Source organism: Cygnus atratus, chromosome 2 (assembly GCF_013377495.2).
Source record: "Cygnus atratus isolate AKBS03 ecotype Queensland, Australia chromosome 2, CAtr_DNAZoo_HiC_assembly, whole genome shotgun sequence".
Classification (NCBI taxonomy): domain Eukaryota; kingdom Metazoa; phylum Chordata; class Aves; order Anseriformes; family Anatidae; genus Cygnus; species Cygnus atratus.
Genome location: NC_066363.1, coordinates 22,640,181 through 22,665,987, shown reverse-complemented (window position 1 = coordinate 22,665,987; position 25,807 = coordinate 22,640,181). Strand labels below are relative to the sequence as shown.

The 25,807-nt window shown below is 42.0% G+C and overlaps 1 protein-coding gene across 1 annotated transcript; it reads right to left on the bottom strand.

Moving 5' to 3' along the window:
* Positions 1–1,519: 1,519 nt before the first annotated feature.
* CROT (carnitine O-octanoyltransferase) lies at positions 1,520–22,011 on the bottom strand. The gene is made up of 17 exons (XM_035545504.2): positions 21,879–22,011; positions 21,461–21,584; positions 16,463–16,587; positions 15,382–15,563; positions 15,076–15,200; positions 12,321–12,429; positions 10,001–10,094; positions 9,780–9,905; positions 9,249–9,350; positions 8,529–8,612; positions 8,316–8,423; positions 7,915–8,045; positions 6,398–6,521; positions 4,508–4,586; positions 3,819–3,912; positions 3,522–3,641; positions 1,520–2,462 (listed from the first exon to the last, which is right to left on the bottom strand). Exons 2-17 carry the CDS (start codon positions 21,573–21,575, stop codon positions 2,342–2,344), a joined length of 1,839 nt encoding a protein of 612 aa, XP_035401397.1. The 5' UTR covers positions 21,576–21,584; positions 21,879–22,011; the 3' UTR covers positions 1,520–2,341.
* Between the last annotated feature and the right edge of the window lie 3,796 nt (positions 22,012–25,807).

The following is a 25,807-nucleotide window of genomic DNA, read 5'->3' as shown; positions in this document are numbered from 1 at the left end:
CTATTAAAGCAAATGTACCTCCGTTATTTAAGAACCTAATGCTCTTTGAATGTTCTGCCACCAGCACAAAAAAATTATAGGTACTCAAATTAAAAAGTATGTGGCCATTATGAAAAAGCCTGACTGCCTTCCCAAACTGCACAGCAAAGGACTCGAAGCAGATTCCATCTCAGGGCACAGACAGGAGCACCACTGCAGTACCCAGCCCTGGATAGAGCTGGGGGGCACACGGCAAATGGAAGCGTGTACAAAAGCAGGGAGAGGGTTTCATAGAATCACAGAAATCAGTCTGTTCACCTAGAATCACAGAATCATTAGGGTTGGAAAAGACCTCCAAGATCATCTGGCCCAACCACCCCCCTACCACCACTATCACCCGCTAAACCATGTCCCTAAGCACCATGTCCAACCTTTCCTGACTCCACCACCTCCCTGGGCAACCCGTCCCAGTGCCTGACTGCTCTTTCTGAGAAGAAATGTCTCCTCATTTCCAACCTGAACCTCCCCTGGCGCAACTTGAGGCCATTCCCTCTAGTCCTATCACTAGTTACCTGTGAGAAAAGGCCAAACCCTTCAGGTTTCAGGGCAGAGGCACTGAACTGTGCATTGTTTTTGTGGGGAGGGAAAAGCACAGTGTCTGGCCCACTGGCAGGAGGCTATTAAATATGTGCTAGTGAAAAAGGGATGAGAAAATGATTCTGTTCAGATTTCAGGCACTGTCTTTACACGATCATTGTAACTATGTGTTCTAACTTTGCATTCTTTCTAAACTCAAGTGACAACTATGGCAGTGAGACATATGACAACAGGTGCCCAAAAACTTTTCAGAAAAGCAGACTCTGTAAAGAAAAGAATAGCCCTTCATCATGCAAAATCACGCTGGCACTCACAGGCATAAGGTAGCAATGTATTCCTTAACAGAGATGTGGCCCAAAGTGCTGTACCAGGTACGATTGTTTCTGAATAAATGCACGTGCAAACCACAGCAGTGGAAAAAGGAAGGGTGTTGGGAGTGGCAGCTGACTCTGTCCCATCGGTGCTGGAACTTGGCTCCTGTTCCCAGCTCTCCACTGTGCTCCTTCCCCATCGGTATGTTTTCCCAAATTCACACATACTTAAAAAAACAAACAACTGTTTTCACTTCAGGGACCATGTGGGTCTAAAGCATGGAGCATGAACTTAGTAGGGCAACCTTCAAATCAAAGATGCTTTATTCCTTACAACAAATAAATAAAAATTGAGACTGTTCTTGCTACTACGGAAAAAAAAAATATGCTACAGAGCTCCTGGAGGGCAAGGGGACTGTCAATGTCAGCTGAGGATTAGTTGTTGCAGTAAAACAAATTATCCTTGATCTCTCCCAAAACTCCAAAAAACGGAGAAGAGAGCAAACAACGCGTACTTTAGAATCTCCATTTCAAGTTCAGCATCTGTTCCCCAAGATCATCTATTTCACAAAGTCTAGTCAACACAGATCAAGTATCAACTTAAAAATAAATCAAATTAAAAAAAATGATTTTTAGAAGAATTTTATTTAAAGAGAGGAAAATACAAAGCTGCTCAAAGACAGGAATCAAAAGTCTTAAAATCCTGAGAGTTTCATCAAACTGCATTCAGTGCTTACTGTTACTGTGTATTACTAGTATAAAGCAGCAGAGAAATTCACAGCTCACTAGAAGATGTAAACTCTGAGGAATTTGGAATTAATATACTACTGTCTTTATTACTGAAGGCTTTTTCAAAATACTTCAGATTGCAGTGCTCTTATATTATAAATGCAGTGGGAATATCCCCATACGTGGATACAACCTTTATTTGATATAATCCAGGTAGCAAAAGTGAAAGATACCTTACAAAACAGCACAGCCTGATGGAGGCAGCCCTTCTATTTCATAAACCACTACGAACAGGCAGCACAGTCACCTAACAGGAGCGTGTGGTTACTCTGAAGTACACAGGTAAGTGCTCCACTGGCATGAACAGTATCATTAGACTACAAAGTATTCTACGTGTTACTACTAAGATCATAAATACAAATCTCCCATAAATTCTCCATTTCCAACACCATATCTCCCAAGTATGTTTGCATTGTTGAGGCATATTTTAATATTGCATAGTTTGACATAGATCAAATACTACTACTTGCATTGCTGTTGCAAATGGCTACATTACTTTTAAATGGGTACTGCTACCACAGTAAATCCCATGAACACAGGTAGATTTCACACAGATCATTACAAGTCTTAGCTTGAATACAACAGTTCTCTTGAGTAGTGTTTCATTTACAAGTTATGCATATAACCTGCCAGCTTGTACAGGCTCTTTCATATCATTATCAACCTTATAACTGAGTTGTAATCGTTAACTGCAGTATGTCCTGAAAACACCGGAATACGGTTCTGCACAGCACTTCTGCGTTGGTCTCTGGGCATGATTTCCAGGAAGAACAGTTAACGATAATCCTGTCAATATAGAAAACGATGAAGTTATCCCTCTTAATTATCACGGTCTAAAATAAGTCATATAAATTGGCCTCAAACATCAAATTATCAACAAGTTCTGAAGCAAAAATTAGCAAATAAACACACCATCTCAACATACAGAAGATGTAAGGATTCAAACCCCCACGGCCTTCAGTAAAAATGACAATGTTTACAGATCTTGAAACTAGGTACTTTGATTTAAATACCCATTTTTACATACACTCTGACATAACTTTTCTGCTTACATTTGAAAATGCAGAGAAGAAATACAATTCACAGAAACGAGTTTAAAGTACTTTCTGTCTATTTACCTAATCTTTATGCTAACAGAGCTACAGGAGAAAGTATAATTGGTTTGTATTTTCAAACTGAATCCAACCTACAGTAAAGTTTTTATTTAGTTTTAGAAACTAGTCATCAAACTACACCTGAATCACAAAATAGCAGGTTATCTCAGCACACTATAATCAAAGTAATTTACTTGATTTGGTGAACAAGTGGTAATTTTTGTCTGTGAGACTAATAAACCAAAGCTAGATCTTTCCAAATGCTACCATTTTATGAGAAGTGAAGCCAAATACTTTAGCTGCTTCTTTGTTGAATCAAGAGGTGTGTGCATCACTGTCAAAAAATGATGGACAGTGTGCTCACCTGTGCTCCATCTGTCTGTCGGTCAATAGCTACTTTTTAAAAACACCTTTGCATGTGTTACGTTTAATGATCTCTAAGGAGAAAGCTTATTTTAAATCTTATTTTAAAGGTTAACTTCTGTTGTTCCCCCTTTCACCTTCCCAACTCTTTCCTTTCTGCTCACTGTCAGCATCTAGGTGCTCATGTCACCTCCGCCATTTGTCCTTCCTCCCACACGTGCTTTCCCAGAACGTTAATGCCTCTATTCTCCTCTACCTCACTTCTCAACCTTTTCTGACATGTTCAACCACGTTTCATCTTTTCCTTCCTTCCCTTCTAGTTGTTAGCTATCTTTCCTTTTGTGGTACAGAGAAAGAATGAAGTCCCAAAATGAAATGACATCCTCACCTGTCATCTCGGATTGCATAGAAAAAGCCATAGCCATGGTCTACCATAGGCAGTGCACATCCACTGAATCTAGTGTAGCCAGTCAGGCTAGTTGAAAGAACGAAATTCCCACCTCCTCCACTGTAAAACACCACAAAACAAAAGCAGCATTTTTAAAGTTAATTTCAAAGTGCATTTTACAAAAAAGTTATTTTGTCCTAGAGATCAGAAAATCATCAGGCCTGAGGTCAATGTAACAAAGTCAGTCCTCAGTTACCAAGGGACACCGCTTCCCCGCAGGACAAGACCCCCGGTTACCTGGCTGTGAAGGCAGGATCCACGTAAAGTTCTGGCACTGGCAGTCCTTGCTCCTGGGCTATGAGCAGGAGACCCAGGAGATGACGGTCAAATCCTGTCAAAGAAACGCACAAACTGCATCATTAACGGCACCTTTTCCTGCTTTTCTGCTTTTTCTTTTCTGGATAGCTGAAGCTCAAATAGCAGCTGAAGGACAGAAAATGACACAGTCTAGAGAAAAAAAAAAAAAAAAAAAAAACAAGATCCACACTGTGGCACACAAAACCACTTCCCAAATATTCGGTAATGTTTGGGTATATTTTGGTAATTATATTTGGTAAGAGGCCTTCAACACTTTCAGTCTGCTACACTGAGCCCAAATGCAAATAAGCTAAGTAATACAAACCCAGCGCATATCCTGCAGAAAACAAAATCCAAGAAAAACTTCTATTTCAGCAAGGAGGAGGAGTTCGACACACTGAAATTGGCCCACCAGCAGAAAAACTGAATTAACATTTAAAGGGAAAATGTATTTAGGGTGCAAGGAAGGGTACAAGGAGTTGGTTTTAGTTCCTCTTCCCAAAATTACTTACATATAAAATGTTAAGGGGGTAGTTTTACGGAGAACAAGAAGACAGAAGATATATTAGCATACAGAAATGTTCCCCTTCCACCCACAAGGAAAGAAATAACTTTGGATCCAAGAGTACCTCTTCCATTCTCACATTCTTTCCTCAGCTTATTGTGCTTTGCAAACGCTGCATGCATCAGCTGTAGGCGTTCATAAGTCTGTTTAAAATAAAGGGAACAGGTTAAAAAAAAAAAACAAAAAAACCACAAGTAACACATTACAAAGCACTGATCAGCAAGTTTTTCCCTTTCACAACTTCTAGCAATTTTAGATAGAAGAAAATGGAGGAATTGAAAGGTACATTAGAACCTTGTGACTCACCCATATTCTTTTAAACTTCTCAAACTCTTTCTCCCAAATCCAAATTCCTTTTTCATGAGAACTTGCTCATTTGTTCCCTGTATCTGCGTTCTGTTATTCAGGTCACTTTTGCACTGACTAATATTCTAAGCCTCATGCTCTTTTCCAAACAAGCTGAAAGAATGCAAGGTAGCCACTGTAAACTAGAGAAATTAAAACCAAAAGTCTTCTACCACTTACTCAGAAAGCCCATGAGCTTTTAGCAGGTCTGGCTGCATTTATATGAGCATCATTTTCCATGACCAAAAAAAAAAAAAAAAAGAAAGAAAAAAATTGTGAAGAGAAAGCAGAAAAAAGTGCATCTTGCCTCTTTACTCTAACTAAAACATACACATCTTGGCTTGTACTTACGTCCTGCTAGCTCTTTAACTACTCAAGGAGCACCTTCTATCTTTGTACTCGGTATGTGAGAGGCTGCAGCACGGAATGCGAACCACTGCCAGTAGCCACTCTATTTGGATAAAAACCAAGCTGCTAAGCTCACGAGGGGAAAAAGAAAATGTAATACAAACGGATTTTCTTCCAAAGTGCCTAACTTCAGGTAGTTTCAAGTACCTTAAGAGTAGCCTTCTAAGCATGTTTATTTCAATGCCATTGAGCAGATTAAATGCTGTTAAAGCCCCCTAAGAGATTATCATAAAGAAACAGCACTAGGAGGACATTTGGAGATAATGACAAAAAGAAAGAGAAGGCTACTGTTAGGGCTGGAAGTAACAAACCTCTCTGTCTATTGTCCATAAAAGCCTGATAATTGGTTAGAAGATAACTGAATAGCAGGGAAACAACAGGAGCCCATACTTGCAATAGGAAAGCTGTAACTAACGGCACAAAAGCTGAGTTTTAAAGCTGCAACATACGCCACAAGAAGACAGTGAAGACCAGGAAAATCCGCTCTTTAGGACTAATCATCCATCACACATACTTCCTGACAGCTATACTCCTGTGTTTCTCAGAGACATTAACAATCTATAACCTCTGAACTTCCTTAGAGATGCGTAGCCCTGTGTTCCAAATCTTCTCCTTCCTTCATTTCTCACGCTCTGAGCAATGTGCAGTGAGGACAACAGAAGGAGCTTTTGTACAGCTTTCACTTGGCAAGAAAGGCATGAAATCCCTCGCCAGCCATGCCCTACAGGGTAGTTGCTGGGAAAAGGAAAGGTCACTGGCTGAGCTATTCAGAGGCAAGCTCTGGAATACATCCCTGTTGCCACTAGGACACAAGCAGATTTCAACCTCGCTCTTGGACTCAATGATTAGATTAACATTTCCCTATTTCACTTTAAAACTAAAACAACAGAACCACTCCATGGCAGAATACATTGGTACCCAGCCGGTTACTTTCTGAGGCATGAAAATCAGTGTGAATATAACTCAAGACAGACTTGAAAACCAAGTGTAAATAGAAGAAAAATCGAACCAAGCCCACGCACGACGGCTCACCTCGGTCCCAGCAACCGCAGCCAGACCTCAAGCAACCCAACATTTGCAATTTGTCTTACTGGAAACAAGCCAACTCCCATTAATGAGACAGTAGGAAAGTGAATTTTAAGCAGTTCAAATGACACGCCTTCTAAACACCTTACGATTAAAGTAGGATTTCTGTATTTACACTGGCAGAAGGATCCAGCATGGATTTGCACCACTCCACTGCTTCCATAGTGCACGGTCTCATGGTCTCTGTGCGGCCGTGATAGAAGCGCCTGGTCATTGCAGTCTCATAGCAGCAGCCTGGACTGAGAAGAAAAATGAGGGAAGAATATCTCAACAACTTCACAAAACTATTTGCTCTCTCCAAGAAAAACACGTTCTGTGAAGTATGCTACGCATCCAGCCCAGTTACAGCCATCCATAAGCCCCTAATTTGTGTGTGTGCATGTGTATCTGAAAAGGAGCCACAAAGGAGCTCTGCAAGCTTTTACGAGACAGACGACTGAAAAAGCGCCAATGCTGTAATCACTTCTTGAAAGGCTGGCTTGTCACGGCTACTTTCTGCTGATTAAAGATGTACTGTACTAGTTTAACTATGCTGAATTTATGCAGCATTCAGTTTCACTATGTATTTCCATCAAAGAAACCATCTAACACCACACAAAAGCTCCAAACTTAAGAGACACACCTGACGTAAGCAGCGTTTTCCAACGCTCAATGTTTATAAGGGAAAGGCTCAAATCTCTTGCATACTGACACTCACCTAGAGAGAGTCACACACTCTCTGGAGAGTCCCCAGCTCTATCATATTCTACCATTTATACCATTGAAATGCAACGTAATAGTGTGTTTAAAACAGACTTAACAGGCTATTTTAGTCAGACAATTTATTCCAATGTTTAGCAAACCAAGATCTAGCCTGTCTGATAGGACAAGCACCTCCAGTGACTAAACATCATACTCGCATGATGAAACCCTCTTTTTTTCCGAAGCAAGCAATACTTGCTAGGTCAGTAATGACTCATCCAAGCCATAATCATGGCTAGCTAGCAAAGAGAAATTTGGGAACACCAGTACCAGGAAGAACAGTGTCTTTTACCAAGAATCCAAAGTAAAATGACACACACAAAACTGCTGAGCCACGCTTCTGGAGGGTCCCTGTCTCTATTACTACACCCAAACTTCCGTATCTAATGGTGCTGAAGGAAAGTGAGACACTGAAGTCTAATAGTCCTTTTACAGCTTTGGAAGCCTAACGATTTTACTGATGGCTGTCAGCTGCTACAAATAAAGATTTCTACTCCATCTGATCAACTGTTTGGCATTAAGGAATCCTGACCCATTGCAAGTTTGGCATCTGCCCCGTTATTTACTTTGTACGGTCCAAACTCATGTTGTTACGGACTTTCGTCTGCCCTCCAATCCATAGTATGTATGCACATGATCCCTGTGAGGGGAACAAGGACAATTCTTCTGAAGCCAGGAGCAGAAGCCCCTTGAATTTCAGTGGTGCAAAACAAGGCCTTATTTGATCTTCAAAGCAAACAAAACAAAGCAAAACCTTGCTTCTCCATTCTTTTATCCCTATAGCAAGTTACACAGTGGCACTGCAAGGCCAGTGCGTTACATCTCCAGACCCACGCCTCTATTCAATGCTCTGTTTTTTCATTCATAATCTGGGTAATGAGCTTTTCTTACCGCCCGTGACATTTGTAATAAGCCAGCTGAAGGGCGAGCTGCACAAACGTATCAGGATGAAGTTTCTTCTTCCTAATCAATGCTTTGCCAAAGGATGTGAAGGCATAACTCACTAGTTCCAGTTCAGATACCTGTTAAGCCACAGGAGGAAAAAAACAAACAAACAAACAAAAAAACCCACAGAAGTCAAGTCATTTCAAATATCACAACTTGGTTCACTTCAAATGAAACATATTCAACACAAAACAAAAATGGTACAAATTTAACCATGGTTTTAAATCCCCCGATTCATCAATTCCTAACATATTTACCTCGGTTCTCTGGCAGAAAGAACAACTAAAACCACACAAATGCAATGAAAAAAATCAATGACAATTAGGAGAAGCAGCAAGAAATTTCACCTTTTTGTAATATATTTCTTTAGTACGTCCAATTTCATTAATAACCTTTTGGTCCACCATGAATACAAGTTCCTCTGGCCATGGAAGATCCCTCACTTTATCTGATCCCTGGGAGCAGGCAGACAGAAAAAAAAAGGGAGAAAACAGAAAATGTTACTCGTAAAAGAAAAATTGACACTAACTAATACATTTGAAAGATTAAAGTATACATACCTTCCATTTTCCCTCATTCTCAATAATCTTGCGATCGGTATACACTAACATGGTAATTAAAGCCATGGCATCAAAAGGAGAATGCTGGAATCGTACAGGACAAGATATCGCATTATTTGCATGACTGCAAGAGGATCATATTGTTTTGGTTTTTTTCCCCTACCCCACTACTTTTCCCCACAGACTAACAGCTTTACAACAGCTTTACGTTGGACTTGTTTTTCTAGTTCTTCTACAATACTTATAGAACTACTGTAAGTCCACCTGCTGTTTTGACTGCTCTGCATCTAGACAGGCACAGCACAGCACAGCTGTAGAGAAGCAGATTGCAGGCAGGTTGTAGACCTTTATGGCCACTTAAGAACTGTCATTTAAGAATAAACACAATCTGAGTTTAAGAACACACTTGTTCAACATAAAGAATTCATTTTTAGCCTTCTCATGCAATTTACTTCCGAAACTAACGAGGGAGTGTTAAAGACAGAAATAAGATTAGGATTTCAGAGCTCATGTTCTTAAATCAGGTATGGTGTAACATCAATCACTGTAAAAGCAGACTGCTTTTGGAAACTTGCCAGACAAGCTGCCCAGAAAACCAGGCTAAACTAAAAAGGAACATGTTAAACATTTAATACTCTGAAAGGGAAAACTTACTAAGTAAATACTTGAAAGGTTTATAAGGGGAATTGTGTTGGTGTTGGTTTTTTTTTTTCAACTTACATCACAGAATGCACTGCTGGTTCCATTGGAAAAGAAAATGCAATTGTAGGATTTATCTCCCCAGCGCGCAGTTGGATCACCCGCTATCCCCAGCCTCGTAACCTAAAGCAAAAATTATACACTGTGGGTTTTCAGAAATACGAAGTACGCCGCCAACCTCTGTCAGCCAAAACTAACCTACATTAAGATGGTGAGGCCTGCCCAATAGAGAAGACATTTTCATGCAACTAAAGACGAAACAATTACGAGCGGTAACTAGTTGATGACTATATTTCTAAGGACCCTGAAGCACGGAGAGCAAAAAGACTACAAAGGTCTATTTCCTCTATTCTCACTTACAATGTCCTAACAATTCAAACTATTTAATTGTTCCTGTGGATCAACAAGAAACATTATCTGCACGTTGATCTGCTTCATTTTCTCAGTTATAAAGAAGCAAGGTGCTACTTTACCACAGACAGAACACGTACATATGCAGAGAAAAAAAACTATATAAAGGGCAGATAAGAACTATCAAAAATCTTTAGCTACCTCGGTGTAGTTCTCAGGAGTTGCATGGGGACTAGAATCATCCAGGCAGACGGTGAACAAACTTTTCTGAATCTTTTCAAGATGGGCTAGGTTCTTTGGATCAAGACCAATTAAATATTCACGTATCTAGAAAGCAGGAAATGGCAGAGCTAAGTGAAATGAAATATTTCCAGTGGTCACAAATTTTTTTTATGAGGAAAAAACTGTCGAAGGATTCCAACCTCTGCCCATTTTGTCCTTTCATTGCTTGTCAAGACTGCCAACCCTGGTCCAGCTGGTTCACTATGGCATCTTTTCTGGATATATGTAAGTTGCCTGTAAGAAGATTTCAAAAAACTAAAGTTAACAAGGAACATACAAAGATGTATCAAAAACATCCTTTTTATCTTTTTTTCTTTTTCCTGTCGAGCTGTAACTTTTGTTCCACATTCACAAGCTAATATGAATTTTAAGGAGGGTCTGAGGGAGCTGATTTGTGTGAAGGGCAGCTGAAAATCTGCTTTGTTTTCAGTCACTAACAGACAGTTCCAATTGCAGTTGCCAGCACAGTACAGATTTACATGTAAACTACCATGACCCTAAAGTGCTAAGCAGGCACTTAGATCAATTTAAAACTGGATTTAAGTCTTCAACGGGGAAGATCAGACTTTCCTGAGCAACAAGTCAGCACTACTGCAGGTCTCCAGCTTTTATAGCAGCTAATGAGACACAATGGAAAAACTTTCACTCAAGAAAAAAAATAGAATTTACAGAACAGTAACTGCAGTACATCCTAAATGGAGAGACTCAGCTACACAAGAATACTTCTTCCTACTGGTTCCTTACGCTGCCCCTTTGAAGAGCTATTAACAGAGAGCTACTTTGCCAACAGAAAGTTTTAGGGTTTTTGTCCGTATTCTAGTTGTTCACTTCCTTGTTGCTTGCTTGATCTAACTTGTACAACTATGTAAGTCAGAAATACAGATGTTGAATCCTAAAGTACCAAACTTTCAAAAAAAAAAAAAGTGATTTTTGAGCTTCTCTATTTTTTGCCTTGCCTAAGGAAATGGGTCACCCATCTTTTGCCAATTTTAACTGGCAAAAAAAGCCTTCTGCTGTGCTCTATAACCAGCACTTGCACAAATGCCATAAATTCTTCCTAGATCATAGAATCACTTAAGTTGGAGAAGACCTCGATGAAATGTACAATCCCTCTCTAGCAAGGAGATGCATAGAGATCCGAAATTGATCAGCAGGGGCTTATGCTGAAACTACCTCTGTATGTGACATTAGAGCTGAGAGAGCAGAAAAGCCTGTGGACGTAACTACTGCCAGTTTGAAAAGCTGTCACTTCTGCATGCTACTGGGAGAGTGGAGATGCAGCATGGAAAAGCTTGAAACATAACGAAATTTATTATTTAAAGAACCAAATTATTTCTCTCTGTTCCTTTGCAGCAGTTCAGGAGTATGAAAAGAACCACAAACGTGGTCAGTTAACCCTGGTCTTGCACAAACACATCGAAAGCAAATGAAATGCTGCTGCACTGCTCTGTAACTAGCAGAAAATCAACTTATACTTGGATTTTTGATGGCTGCACTCACCAACAGGAATTCCAGCCCCTCTACTCTTTTCAAAATTAACCACAGATGGATTAGGTTTGAAACATTATCAAAAGGATAGTGGTGCTTCATCCTTGATAAATTTGGGCCCCTCGCTACAGGAAGGACATGGAGGTGCTCGAGCGAGTCCAGAGAAGGGCGACCAAGCTGGTGAGGGGTCTGGAGAACAAGTCTTACGAGGAGCGGCTGAGGGAGCTGGGCTTGTTCAGCCTGGAGAAGAGGAGGCTCAGGGGCGACCTTATCGCTCTCTACAGGTACCTTAAAGGAGGCTGTAGCGAGGCGGGGGTTGGTCTGTTCTCCCACGTGCCTGGTGACAGGACGAGGGGGAATGGGCTAAAGTTGCGCCAGGGGAGGTTTAGGTTGGATGTTAGGAAGAACTTTACTGAAAGGGTTGTTAGGCATTGGAATGGGCTGCCCAGGGAAGTGGTTGAGTCACCATCCCTGGAGGTCTTTAAAAGATGTTTAGATGTAGTCCTTAGTGATATGGTTTAGTGGAGGACTTGTTAGTGTTAGGTCAGAGGTTGGACTCGGTGATCTTGGAGGTCTCTTCCAACCTAGATGATTCCGTGATTCTGTAATGATGAAGTAGCACTAAGACAATTATCAGTGCAAATTGGTCCTGAAAGGAATGGTGTTACTTATAGTCCTGATAATTCCACATCAAAAAACATCACACATACATCATGTTTCCTACTGAAACACCTTCATTCAGCCCTTTTGCATGATGTTGATGGGTGTACTACAAACGAACAAGACTATGACTCATGGTAAGAAGATGCCATCTACTAATCCAAAATTCACTAGAATCTGAATGTTTGCAGCTGCAGGAAAAGTTGTAGTCTCTCACCCCTAGCTCTTTGGAGTGAGAGGGACAGAAAAAGAACTATCTTTGGTGTGCAGGTCAAATAAGGCAGCTCATTTGAAACAAGGTAGTTTGAAAACCTGGAAATCTCTGGAGGAGTCAGCATGTTTCCTTCATGTATAGCATCAAATGTAAACACTCGGCCTCGACACTGGACCATTAAGTGGGACGGGCATTCACCTTCAGCCGCTGAAACAAAGCAAAACACAAAATGTGAAAATCCAGCACCAGGGATAGAGTCAGTGACAGATAAAGGAAAATTATTCAGCAAGTCCTACAGACCCATTTTTCTTCAAAATGAGGCAGACTTCCTACAGTTAAAAAGAGGATCACATTAAAAAGAATAATTTTCAAAGACCAACTTCATGATCTTACTGCAGTGTTGAAGTTTTAAGAGGTCTCAGAGAAAATCTATACAAGTACATAACTTGTATACATGCACCATTATTAACGACTTCAACTCATTGTCGTTACCTAGTAGTAAACATCATTTATTCGTGTACCTTGTAGGCAGGAACACCCTCTGCCAAAACAAGAGTAATTACTGACATTTCTTTCGTTTAAAAAAAAAAAAAAAAAAAAAGGGAAGGGGGGTGCAAAGGGGAGGGGCAGGAAACATAATGCAGTAAGCAAGTTGCTAAGACGCTTTCCACTTGATTCGATTCCTGAACTGAGTCTCTCACTTCTCAGGGTGTTTATTTGACAAGTTTCAGATACGCATCTCAAGAACAGAGATGCGCACGGAAGTCAATTAGACCTGATTAGCATGTGCTAGTCTGTAAAAATGGCACTAACACACAAATTCGGACATTTTATACAGAAACACAGGTGGTACTGGCCCACAGTAGCTCAAGTACGTTTGCACAGCACTGTCGTATCATAACCATCTACCTGGCATTAATACTAAAAAAACGTTGGAAAAGTTTGTGATAAAAACAGATGATAAATCTGGTTTTGGCTACATTTTTCTGAAACTGAGCCACTGTGCTACAGCTCTCGTAATATAAAACTTTGCCCAAGGACAAAGAAGAAACGTATGCTTCTTTATCCACAACTATTTAACTCAACACAAGCCCACAAAAGCCTTTATCTTAACAATTAGATTCTTATGCAGCTATCTTTATGGCTCTACTTTCTAAATTAGTTAATGCAATTCAATACAATCTGATCAAGGATGTGGAATTTCTCATTTCATGCAAACCACATTCTCATGGATCATGAGACTAAGATCTAACATAACCAAAACTAGAAGGGATGACAACAAATTAGGGCATTTTATGAAGCATCCTCCTAAACTTAGCCGTCTAAAGCAAGGGGAAGAATTAAGTTCGGAAGTTAAGATACCTACAACTCTGTGTCTGATCTCTGACTGCAGCTGGGGGAGATCTACTCAATACACTTACTGAAATCTAGTGAGCTCTTCATCTGTCCTCAGTAAGGTGTCTGCTGCAGGGCGAACCAAACAGCTCTCCAGGCTCCACTGATCAAGGTCTTTTGCCTTCATCTTAGTCTGGTCTTTGACTCCAAGCTGACATTACCTGTCAAATTTTAGGTGTCCTACTCTGCAATCTGAATCTTACGTCAAGTGTTTAGACAATGTCAGTTCCCTCTGTAGCCAAAGGAGAGAAACAGATCCCTCTCCAGACAGCAATTCCTTCCGTCTTATATACCTGCATATCTGGATGACCCAAATCCTTCCCTAGAGGTATTCATATTTCTCCATGAATCACACAGACGACTAATTGAACTAAGTATTTCACCTGGAGACAGACAATCTACATCGAAATGGATTTCACATGTTGTGTATGACATTAAAAATAACATAAGCAAGATTGTTTAAAGATCTTACAATATTTTAAGGTAAAAAAGAGATGTGAATGACTTGCGTATCCACAAGATCACAGCTTTGCTTATTAAGTGTGATCATAACACTGAATTTCCACCATTCGGACTTGGTATTTAAATTGATTCTTCAATTGTAACCCTAAGATAACACCCCTGAAATGCACCTTCAGCTTTGTGTTTTTCTCTTCACTTCCCGTGGCATGGAAATTTCCTTATATAATTTCTGTGGGGCAAGGCAATACATCTTTCCTCTAGAACTCCTGAGTCTTTCAGGAATTCACATCTCACACGATTAACTAGAGCAATGCTCCTGAACACCTCCAGACGCATCCAAATGTGTGTGTGGGAGAGGGGTGTTATGTTTTCAGTTAGCTGGTTGCTAATACTACAATATACATTAGTGGAGGACATTACACTTCAGCTCTTGACCAAGCACTCCAGAAAACTGTTAGGAACTTAAGAGAATGTCTTCAAGAATCTCTACAGAGTATTTTCAAGACTGAAAATAAAAGAAGTTGGCTAAGCCAAGAGCCAGCACAGCGACAGAAAGTATGTAAGAATTATCCCAGCAGAATGTACGGGAGCACACTCCAGAAAAGCATTCCAGAGAAAAGGACACAATTACAAACAATGCTGCAATTCTGTCCAAAAAATACATGTGATACACCCACATTTATAACGCATGCAATTTGTCGTTTTAATTCTTAATCCTAGCACTGTAATTCTTAGAGGCATCAGGCTGGTAACCCACAATTTGTAGCAGAGCTTTCTTTTAACCTTGAATAAGGTTAAATAAGGAAGGACTAAACATCGTACCAAAAAGTCATTAGCGGATCTGATTTCTTATTTGCTTCTTTATGTAAGCACTCAACAACCAGTATCTGATTTAGTTTTTGAAGAAGCAAGTAGTTGATGGTTAAAATGACTGCTCCATTAGCCTCCAACATAAAATCATTTGCTTGTATTAACCCACAATCTGTATTTGTTTACCAGTCTTAAAATAGTTGCAGACTGAGTCTCTGGTAATTCCAGGAACCTTGCAAGTGTTGAACAGCATTCGAAATTGGTTCATGTCCAGAACATCATCCCTAGATCTCTCTATAGGCACCTTCTCTCTGCAGTAAACAAATATACCAAAATTAAGCATGAGAGGTGATAATTATGGAAGTAAGTCAAGGTAAGACAAGCCCATCTTCTACCGTAAAGACTTTGTGCCAGTGAACATAAACATATTTTCACTACTAACGTGTACACAGACCAGTAAGAAGAAATAATTGATTCTAAATATTGTCTTACTCTCGTAACAGCTCCCAGAATTTCAGGGTGTGCCATATATTGATACACGCTCTCTCTATCTGAGTGCCTTCTCTGGATGGCCAGCAGTGTTCAATATAGGGAGCAGGGCCGCCCATATTGCAGTGGATTTGCGTTGCTATGCGAAGATCAAGATAAGCCACATTCAGCCACCAGTCCTCCAGCTGAAAATGAAAAATGTTTAGCATCAGAATAACTTTCAGACATTAATTCTCTAATAATCACTGCCTGATCTGCATGGGTTTTGTTTGGTTTGTTTTTCAATATTTTGAATAGTAGTTCCTATATAATAGAAGGCAGGAGAGTGGTTCAAAAGCTCATTGTTGAGGGTAATGTTACATCTAGCTCTTCTCTTATTTGCAAGCTGTTGAAATAATATTCAATACTACTTCAGGCTATTAAACTGTAAAATTATGTAGAACTATGAAAAGTTCTTCCCTGATATTCATCACCATCTTAAACTCTTGCATGTGCCAGGTGTGGCTGCTGTGAGTATCAGCCGTTACAGCACGAAGAAGGGAAGGAAAGAGAATTTGTGCGAGTGAGGATCTGCGATGGACAGTTCACAACGCAGTTTTCTATCACCTGAAAATCCCCACTCCGGCACGTGTCACGTTAAGACTTACAAAGTTCTCATGAATGGCCCCCACTGAATCCCTTCCTCTTCAAGAAAGAGAGGGACCAAACTCTTAAGTTACCTCCCTCCCCTACATGGTAGGGTAAAGCAGGTAACAGAAGAAAAGACTGACAGACAGACAGAGCATTCAAAAGCTGATAACTTCGCATTTTAGTTAGGGAACTCTCTCAGCTGCCCAACTGAAAAAAAAAATCACACATATACAAGCAAGTGTGCTCATATCCACAGGCCAAGTGGCAGATCCTAAGAAGAAGAAAAAAAATCACAGCTAAGTGCCTCTCAAAACCATATGCTGAACAACCAGCTTATCACTTGTTCTCCAGAGAGGTGCTGATATCTTCTCTGTGAGCAAAGCAGCGGCAGTAACACGCATACACAACCGAGGAGTAAGCTGAATTACAATTTCTTACATATCTAAATACCTACCCAATTCCTTCTTGTTTTAGCTCTTTCCAGTAATTTCTGATGCAACTCTTTGCCAATCCCATTTTCAAATTTTTTCACTATATCCTCAGTTCTTTGATATTCTTCTTCATTTAGAAATGGCTTCACTGTAAAAAAGGAAATGTTTTTAAAGAGAACTGTATGCTGAGATTTATTCCAAGACAAAGATGTCCACAGGGGAGTGGATGAAAGTATCCCAAATTTATTTTTCGTAAACATCCATTTTTTGGGGGGAAAAACACCTTTTAAAAGCTGTAATTAAATCAGTGTGTTCTAATAAAGACATAAGAACATACTTTTAAACAAATACGATGTCAGATTTCAACAGTTGCTGAAAGCCTGAAATATGTAACAGGTAAATGAATCCAATCTATTTTAAACTATAACTGGAAATACCATGGAGTCCTGTGTCTTCGTCAGCTGCCAAAGAACTCAACGAATAACTAAGTTTACAGGAACTCTGTAACTTAATACATTGAGCCATACATGTCTGTCACCTTACTGCACCAACTATAAGCTACTTGCCTTTATTTTCAAGCCCATCCACGGCCTACAAGCACCGTACCCATCAAATCTCAACTGTCCCTACGTTATCCCTACTTGAATGACGCTGATGACCGTTAATACTGTCCAATTTTTATATTTTAAAATACTTCTGGATTTTTCTCGGATTATACACCATACAGACCAAAGTTCTCCGTAAATATTTGCAGAACTCATTATTTTCATCAAAAAGCCTCCTTAAAACCTTTTTACGGTGTAATTTATGGTTATTAGCAAGCACTGCTGACGTGGGTTTGTATAGGGGTATATCTCATATGCCGTATCATGTACTAACACTGCGTACAATGTATTTTTCTGTTATCTTTATACTTAGACTGGCAAGTCACTGGCAAACAGACCTGTGGGGGGGGCTGCTCATTCAAGGCTGACACAATGAAGTCTAACTCGCATTTGAGGTTGCTGGACACTGTCAGGTATTTTCTTGTCTGTCTTGCTACAGCTAATCCTGTGACCGACTCACAAACGTTAAGAAATGAGGAAGGATACACAATTACTGAAAATTAAACAAGTATCTGTATCATCTCTAATCTAGCTTCGGGGAGAAACAATGGCTTCAAGTACTTGTCTACCCTCATGGAATTAAAATCGTACTTCCTCACAACTACGTCTTGCTGGAATTACGACTGCTTGCCTTCAACCACTTTTTTCTTCTCCGCGGAATCGTGGAGCTGAAGTTGGAAGGGACCTTGGGAGAACATCCAGTCCAACCCCTCAACTCAGCAGGGTCAGCTAGAGCAGGTTGCTCAGGACCACACCAGGCTTTGAGTATCTGCAAAGATGCAGACTCTACAACCTCCCCGACAGCAACCTATTCCAGTGCTTGACCACCCTCACAGTAAAGTAAGTTTTCTTATTTTTAAATGGAACGTCTTGAATTCCTGTTTGTGACTGTCGCTTCTTGTTCTGTCACTGCATACTACTGTGAAGAGTTTGGATCTGCCTTCTTCACCCACCTCCACCAGGTACTTATACACATGACAGAATCCTCCCAAGCCTCCTTGTAATGGAGCTTTGAATACTGCCGAACTTTCTTGCTGCAAGGCTCCATTATTGGCTCATGGTCGACTTCATGTCCACCAGGAGCCCAGGGGCTTTCCTGCAAAGCTGCTTTCCAGCCCCAGCCCCACCTGTACTGGTGTGTGTGTGGGGGGGTTATTCCTCCCCAGGTACAGGACTTGACATTTCCCTTTGTTGGCTGAACTCCACGAGGCGCCCGTTGGCTCACTTCTCCAGGTTGTCGAGGTCCCTCTGATGGCTCTGCAACCACCCGGTGCATCAGCCACTCCTTCCAGCTCTGTATCAGCTGCAAACCTTATTCTAGGTCAGGTTCCCAAAGCCTCATCCAACATGGCTGTGAATGTCCACCCTTAGAAGTGTTCAAAATCTCATTGGGTCAACCGTTCCAGTGCCTAATTACCAGTGGGGTGTAAAAATAATAATAAAAAAATCTTTGCAATATCTATGCTAAATCTAGCCTCTTTCAATCTGAAACCATAACCCCTTGTCCTGTCACTACAGGCCTTGGTGATAATTCTTTCATTGCCTTTCCTTTAAGCCCCCTTTAAGAACTGCAAAGCCACAGTGGGGTCTTTCCATAGACATTTCTTCTCTAGGCTGAACAAAGCCAGCTCTCTCAGCCACTCTTCACACGAGAGGTGCTCCAGACCTCGAATCATGTTGGTCATTAATGAAGATGTTAAACAACAGCGAACCCCGGGGTATACCACCATAAACTTGCCTATATCTGGAATATGTGCTACTGATCACAAACCTTTGAGCCCAACAGCTGAGAGGGTTTTCAGGCCACCTGACTGTCCACTATCTAGGCCACACTTTACCAGTTCATCTCTAAGGACGTAAAAGGAAGCTTCTGACGTGCCAAAAGCCTTGTTAAAATCAGTATTAACAGTATATATTGCTCTGCCCTCATCCACTGAGATAGTGTTACGGAAATTATGCGAGTCAAACACCAGAAGAGGGCTTGACTCCAGGTTTCCACAATGTTAATAAGCCAAGAAAACAAAGAAAGAAAGAAAGAAAGAAAGAAAAACAAACAAACAAACAAAAAAAACTTCTGAGAGAGCTTGAGCTGGGTGTTTCTGAGGAGGGACCCCAAACAAAGGGGGCCCCCAGGCAATTACACTCTTACGCTCCACACTCTTACGCTCCGGTCTGCTTTGGATGGGCTCCTTTTGTCACATCTAGGCGAGCTGCTTTTCTCCCATCTTCGGATGTAGAACCTGCCAGTGGGCGCAGAGGCTGTCTACGCGGTCTTGGTCACCCCTCAAATAGCACCCATGCTTTCTGTGTTTATCCAGGGAAATGTGAAAAACACTAAGACTTCTATTATACTCTTGTGGAGTAGCGTAAGGAGGCCAGGATGTATCTGAAAATGGATCTTAGCTTTTCTCCTTTAGATAAGTAATGCAAAATACCGGAATTTCTTTCGTTATTAGGATAAAAATAAAGTTATTTTGAAAAGGAGCGAGGAAGACCTAACCTCGGTGGAAGAGGGTTAGCGGAGGGAACACTTGAAGAAATTGGACGTGAGTAACTCTGAGGGACTTGATGAGGTGCCCATGAGTGCTGAGGGAGTTGGCCTTTGTCACTGAGAGGCCACGTCTGATAACTGTGCACTGCAGATTCTGCTTTAAGTGATTTGTACAAGGGAGGATCATTGGCAACACAGCAAATACTGGATTAACTTTTCCTCCAACTTCCACTGAGACTAAAGATTAACAACAACGATCAAAATTATGAAATGGCTTATGTACAAGGAACAGGAAGTAGGAGATAACTAGGTTAACACACCTCTCCTCAACTGGATTTTTTTTCATGCTATTTATGAAAATACAGATCAGAAGCAGAAAAGCAAGAGTTCACTGTCAGGTATCATCACTCCAGGAGAGAGTTATTTATTAACTTAGAGAGCCAGATGGATTTACAAAACTAAGCTCGGAAGGGCAATTCTGTTTCTGTATGTTCGCTACTATTACAGCACAAATTAAGTTAATCAACAGCATGGAGCTGAGACAGGGGAGGGTCAGGCTAGATGTTAGGAAAAAGTTCTTCACTGAGAGGGTGGTCGGGCACTGGGACAGGCTCCCCAGGGCAGTGGTCATGGCACTGGGCCTGCTGGAGTTCAAGGAGTTTAGCCCCCATCATTTGGACAACGCTCTCAGATATACGGTCTGATTTTTCAGTGGCCCTTTGTGAACCCAGAAGTTGGACTCAATGATCCTTGTGGGGCCCTTCCAACTCAAGATATTCTATGATTCTGTGCATTACAATAAAGCAAAAGAATTTTGTTGAGACACACACGCACCCCTCTGAAAACACTTCCTTCCCCTCCCTGCTCTAAAACCACCATTTCAACACTCTCTATCAAAAAGCGATGACATGACAAACAACAAAGAAAACCTATCACTATTGCAACATGATATGGGACCATTTCCAATACACACAGGATAAAAGGGAACTCAGTGAATTTCAGGATTTGTCTTCTGGGAAAGGGAAATTACAGTGAAACATATTTCTGCTAAGGACAGAACTTCAGGTTTTTTTCCTGTTACCATTCCTGTGTTACAGGTAGGACGGTAAGACACAAAGCAGACATTCGAGAGAGAAGCTCAATGTCTCTGAGCTCCGAAACTGGTTAAAGAAGCACAGGAAAAAAACCTCACGATACTGGGTAATGTATCTTTGTCCTCCATGATGTATCAAAGTCTGGTATGATAACAAAAACCTTACCAGTCAGCTCTGCCTAGGGGCCTTTAGCCTAGCCCTAAACAGAGCTAGACACATTTGCACTTTTGTTTTCACAACTTCTCTTACACAATTGTCTTTAGACAGCTCACGTTTCAAGCAAGAAACCTGCCCAAGGTAAACTACCTAAAAAATGCACACCTCTGGCTTTTCCTACTGCTATATAATTAATAATGTTAATGAGAAAAGAAAAAAAAAAAGATGTTTGAAATCACTTTTTTTCCACAAAAGTCCTGGGTAAACACAGTTATGGACAAGCAAAGTAGTCATTATGCAAAACACACTTGTAGAGGGAGGAACAACCTTTATTAGACCAACTGATACAGCTAAAAAACAAAAATAAAAAAAAAAAAAGAAAGCCCTCGGGCGGAAAAAAAACTAAGAAATTAACCTTCTCATATATCTGATTTCCTTTCATGCTCAAAAAAGACAAGTGGTGTAAGGCATGAAGTTTTACTCAGGTTGCTCTGGGCATTTAGCTTCCTGTTTTGAAACTGAAAAAAGAGCTTTTGTGCCCTAACCTTGGCTGAATTCCTCAGCTCTCGAGACTGATATAGGCTGTCTGTACGAGCACTACTTCCAAGCAGTCTCAGATCAGCCTGGTTACGAGAGCACACGCCGCACTGCTGTTAAATTAGCCAAAGCCCTTACCTGACTCGAGGTATTTACTCAAAGATTCGTCCAGAGGAGGCACCGGCAGCGAAGGCAGCGAATTTTGGTACTGAAATGTCCGCTCCTCGGTGGATTCCTGCACTTGTTTCTCCATGTTGCAGGCCTGCAGCACAACGCCAGGGCTCTTGATGAAGTTGAAGGCAGATGATTTACTTACCTACCCCGCTCCCTCCCCCCAAAATCCCTTCCGCAGGGAAATATCACGGACGCCAGAGAGGAGGACCTGGGGGCCCGTCACCCAAAAGCCATGCTCACAGCGCGCCAACACCCACCAAGGGGCTACCGACCGCTTCTCCCCGGGTTAAGCGCACAAAACCAGGCCGCGCCCGGCAGGGCCCGGAGCCACCGGCGGCCCTACCCGAGCCGCCCGGTAACAGCCGGGCCGGGCAGCGCTCACCTCGCCCGGCTCGCCCCCGTCGCCGTCCCTGTCCCTGTCCCTGTCGCTGTCGCTGTCGCCGCCCGGCCGCTCGGCGCCCAGACAGCGTTACCTCTGCCCTACTTCCCAGCGGGCCCGGGAGGCGGAGCGGGGCGGCCGGGTGGGGTCGGGGCGGAGGCGGAGGGGAGGGAGAAGGGAAGGGAGCCGGAGGGCTGGGGGCCCGCGGAGGGGGTGGGATGGAGTCAAAGGACAAAGGGGGAACGTGTCGCTGCTGGGCTGGGGGTGGGTCTGGGCGCCTTGTCTGCGTGCCGCAGGGCACCCGCTGAGGGGCCCTTCCCAGCTGGTGTCCCCCCCCGCAAGCCCCTTGCCTTGGGGTTTCCACTGGGGAAGGGCTGGGGATCAAAGAAGGGTGTTTCTGTAACGCAGAGCGGAGCAGGGTCACGGGTTTGTGTGCAGGCTGTTAGCAGGGCGTGTGGTTGGGAGGCCCGTAGGGTAGAGTGTTGGTGAGCAGCCACACCACGGGAGTGGAGGTGAACACGAGGGTAAGAGCAGGGTTTAGAGCAGTCCTTGCTTCTGGGGTAAGTGCTTTGCCACACTTGGGCTGGGCAAGCAACACAAGGCTTACCCAGTCTGACTTGCCACGGTTAACCAGGTTTCTGCATTTAGAGACACCCGGCACACTGGAAGGGTTGCTGCCACCCACACGCGTAGGTGGGTGGTGTGCAACCGGGAGCTATGGCTCAACCCAAAGACATCCTCCTCTCCCCCTGTCCTTTCGGGGACCTAGTTGCTTGGAAGAGCTTCCAAGACCCTCAGGCCTTAAGGATGACCTTTCAGCCAGTGATAAAAAGCTGTCGGACATGACTTAGCCATCATGGGCAGGATAGGGTGGTGCATGTCAGGCTGTCCGCATTGTGCAAGATGTAGGAGGTATAATCTGATTTTAAAATAAATAAATAAACAAACACTGTTTAACAAGGGATTTGTAGTGTGCAATAGTTATTTTTAAGTAGGCTTACAGGTTTAATTCAGGTTTCAGTTCACAGCTATAAATCTAGTTTTGTACAAGCAAAAAAGGACAGAAAACACTGCAAATTATTTTTGCACTCCTTGGTAATTATACCATATCTTGATCATTCTTCCCACTGAAGCTTTAGTAATTGTGAATTGAAGAAGACCACACTGTTTCATAAACGGAATCACAAATGGCAAACTTTTGAAATACTGCCTAGAAATCTTTGGTTTTAGAAATGGAAATTACTATGATGTTATGTGAATTGGGACCTAGCCAAAAATTTTCCATCCACATGTTTTAAATAACACCAAGACATGCTAATGCCCTATTCAGACTGTAAAGGTGGAAGCAGGAGGATTTTTTTTTTTTTTTGCATTTTTCTTCAATATTGTACTTGCATAGGAGCACACCTAGCAGATGCAGTGAAAGCAAAGTAGGGATAATAAATTGTTCATCTGCTGAATTGCTGCTTAATCCTGCTCTTCTGTTGTTGCTCAAAAGAAGGATTATTGTCTAAATCTGTACATTTCTAGAGCTAGAAGATTAAGGACAGAAAATGACATAATGGGGATCACATCTTTTTTTGCCTTTTTTTTTTTCTCCCGTGGCCTTAGCATTAATTTTAAAACCTACCACACTCAGAGTGAAATTTCAGCACTGCTATATGTTATCTATGTTATCACTCACAGCTAATCTGAACAGACCTTTGTTCCTTGACTTCTTTCCTTCTATGCATCATACTTCCAATTACAGCAGTGGCACATTCTGGCCACTTCCCTGTTGCTATATGCCTTTGCTGCCAGTATGGCTTCCATGTTGCTAATCTCGCTATCCTTCCTCTGAGTCACTTTGTTCAGTCACCTTTTGCTTTGTGCAGATACCTGTAAAGCAGATACTTGTTGTTTAACGCACACAAAAATAGCTAAGATTAATGACCTACTAAAGTAGCGTTGGTATGCTAAACATCCCCGGAAAGTCATCTGTAGTGTCTTTGTAAGTCAGATGGAAGAGTCAGCTTTTATTGCCCCTTGTGACAAGTGCTCGCTGTTGCAATCTTCCACTTCCTTTTTTTCATTTTAGATTTTATCTTTCTGTCTTAATGTCTTTCCTCTTGAATCCTTGAGCCACTGCCTGTCCCATCTTAGCAGCCTTGCCTTTATCTACAATTTCACCTTTCTTATATGTCGTGGCTCTACTCTGTGGAATTCCTCACCACTCTCTCTCTCAACAATTTCCTCAAAAATTTGAACAAAGGTTGTGCAGCTGTGCCATATCAGAACTGACAGCTGGAAATGTAGGGAAGGTTGTATTACTCCTTTTTGTGTTCATCTTTGAAGCATGCACATGGGTTTTCATTTTACGACAAGGTCACCCATCTAGTTGACCAAAGGAAGCTAGTCGATGTAATCTTTCTGGATTTAAGTAAGGCTTTTGATACTGTTTCTCACAGTATCCTTCAGGACAAAATGACCAGAATAGAGTTAGATAAAAGCTAAAAAGTTAGATAATAAGATGGGTGAACAGTTGTCTAGCAGGCCAGGCCCAGAGGGCTCTTGTAAATGGGGTTACATCAGGATGGCGACCTGTCACTAGTGGGATTCCTCAAGACTCCATTTTAGAGACAGTCCTCTTTTCATAAATGATTTGCATGTAGGACTTCAAGGTTTTTTGAGCAAGTTTGCAGATGATACTAAATTGGGTGGAGCTGTTGACTCCATCAAGGATGGTGAGGCCTTGCAAAGAGATCTGGACAGGTTGGAGAGCTGGGCAATCATGGACAGTATGAAGTTTAACAAGAGCAAATGCTGGATTCCGCGCCTGCGAGGGGGCAACCCTGGCTTTATGTACAGACTGGGGGACGAGAAGCTGTAGAGCAGCCCCGCAGAAAGGGAGCTGGGAATTTTGGTCAACAGCAAGCTGAACATAACCAGCAGTGTGCCTTGGCAGCCACAAGGGCCAGCTGTATCCTGGGGTGCATCAGGCACAACACTGCAGCCAGTTGAGGGAAGGGATTGTCCTGCTCTGCTCTGCGCTGGTGCAGCTGCACCTTGAGCACTGTGTGCAGTTCTGAGCACCACAGTAGAAGAAAAATATAAAACTGTTAGAGTGTGTCCAAAGGAGGGCACGAAGATGGTGAAGGATCTAGAGAGGAAGACATATGAGGAGTGGCTGAATTCACTTGGTTTGTTCAGCCCAGAGCAGAGGAGGCTGAGGGGAGGCCTCATGGCGGCCTGCAGCTCCCTCACAAGGGGAGCAGAGGGGCAGGCGCTGAGCTCTGCTCTCTGGGGACAGCGACAGGACCTGAGGGAACGGCATGGAGCTGGGACAGGGGAGGGTCAGGCTGGGTGTTAGGGAAAGGTTTTTCACTGGGGGATGGTCAGGCACTGGGACAGGCTCCCCAGGGTCATGGCACTGAGCCTACTGGAGTTCAAGAAGCGTTTGGACAACACTTTCAGACACATGGTCTAATTTTTTGCGTGGTCCTGTTGTTGCCAGGAGTTGGACTCGATGATCCTTGTGGGTCCCTTCCAACTCGGGATATTCTGTGATTCTATGATTATATTTGCAGTTTAGATACCCTGGTAGGTTCAGATAGTAAAACTGGGAATGCATACTGTGTGACTTTACAATTTACTTCAATCATTTTGCATTAGTTATGCTGTGAGCACATCAGCTCCAAGTCTTCCACAAGAAAATTTATATTTTCCTACATTTTTTCGAGTCTTAGTAAAGGGATGGGTAGATAGCTTTCTGGAGAACAGAGGTATATATGTATTTTTTGTCATCTGCCTTTGGATGTTAGCAACTACATTAACCTTCTATTTGGAATATAATCTGCTAAAAGTGTGGCTCAGAGTGATAATTTGCCAGGAAAAATATGACCGATGTAGCAAAAAAGTTGAGTATACTGCACAGTTTTCTCCATTAGTTCATA

What these genes read in the sequence shown, in the direction of transcription:
- CROT (XM_035545504.2), bottom strand. Translation starts at nt 21,575, where the DNA reads ATGGAGAAACAAGTGCAGGAATCCACCGAGGAGCGGACATTTCAGTAC. An exon ending in CCAGCAGTGCATTCTGTGAT is followed by an intron (nt 8,613 to 9,248) that starts GTAAGTTGAAAA and finishes GTACGATTCCAG; the next exon opens with CATTCTCCTTTTGATGCCAT. An exon ending in TATGCAATCCGAGATGACAG is followed by an intron (nt 2,463 to 3,521) that starts GTGAGGATGTCA and finishes CTATATTGACAG; the next exon opens with GATTATCGTTAACTGTTCTT.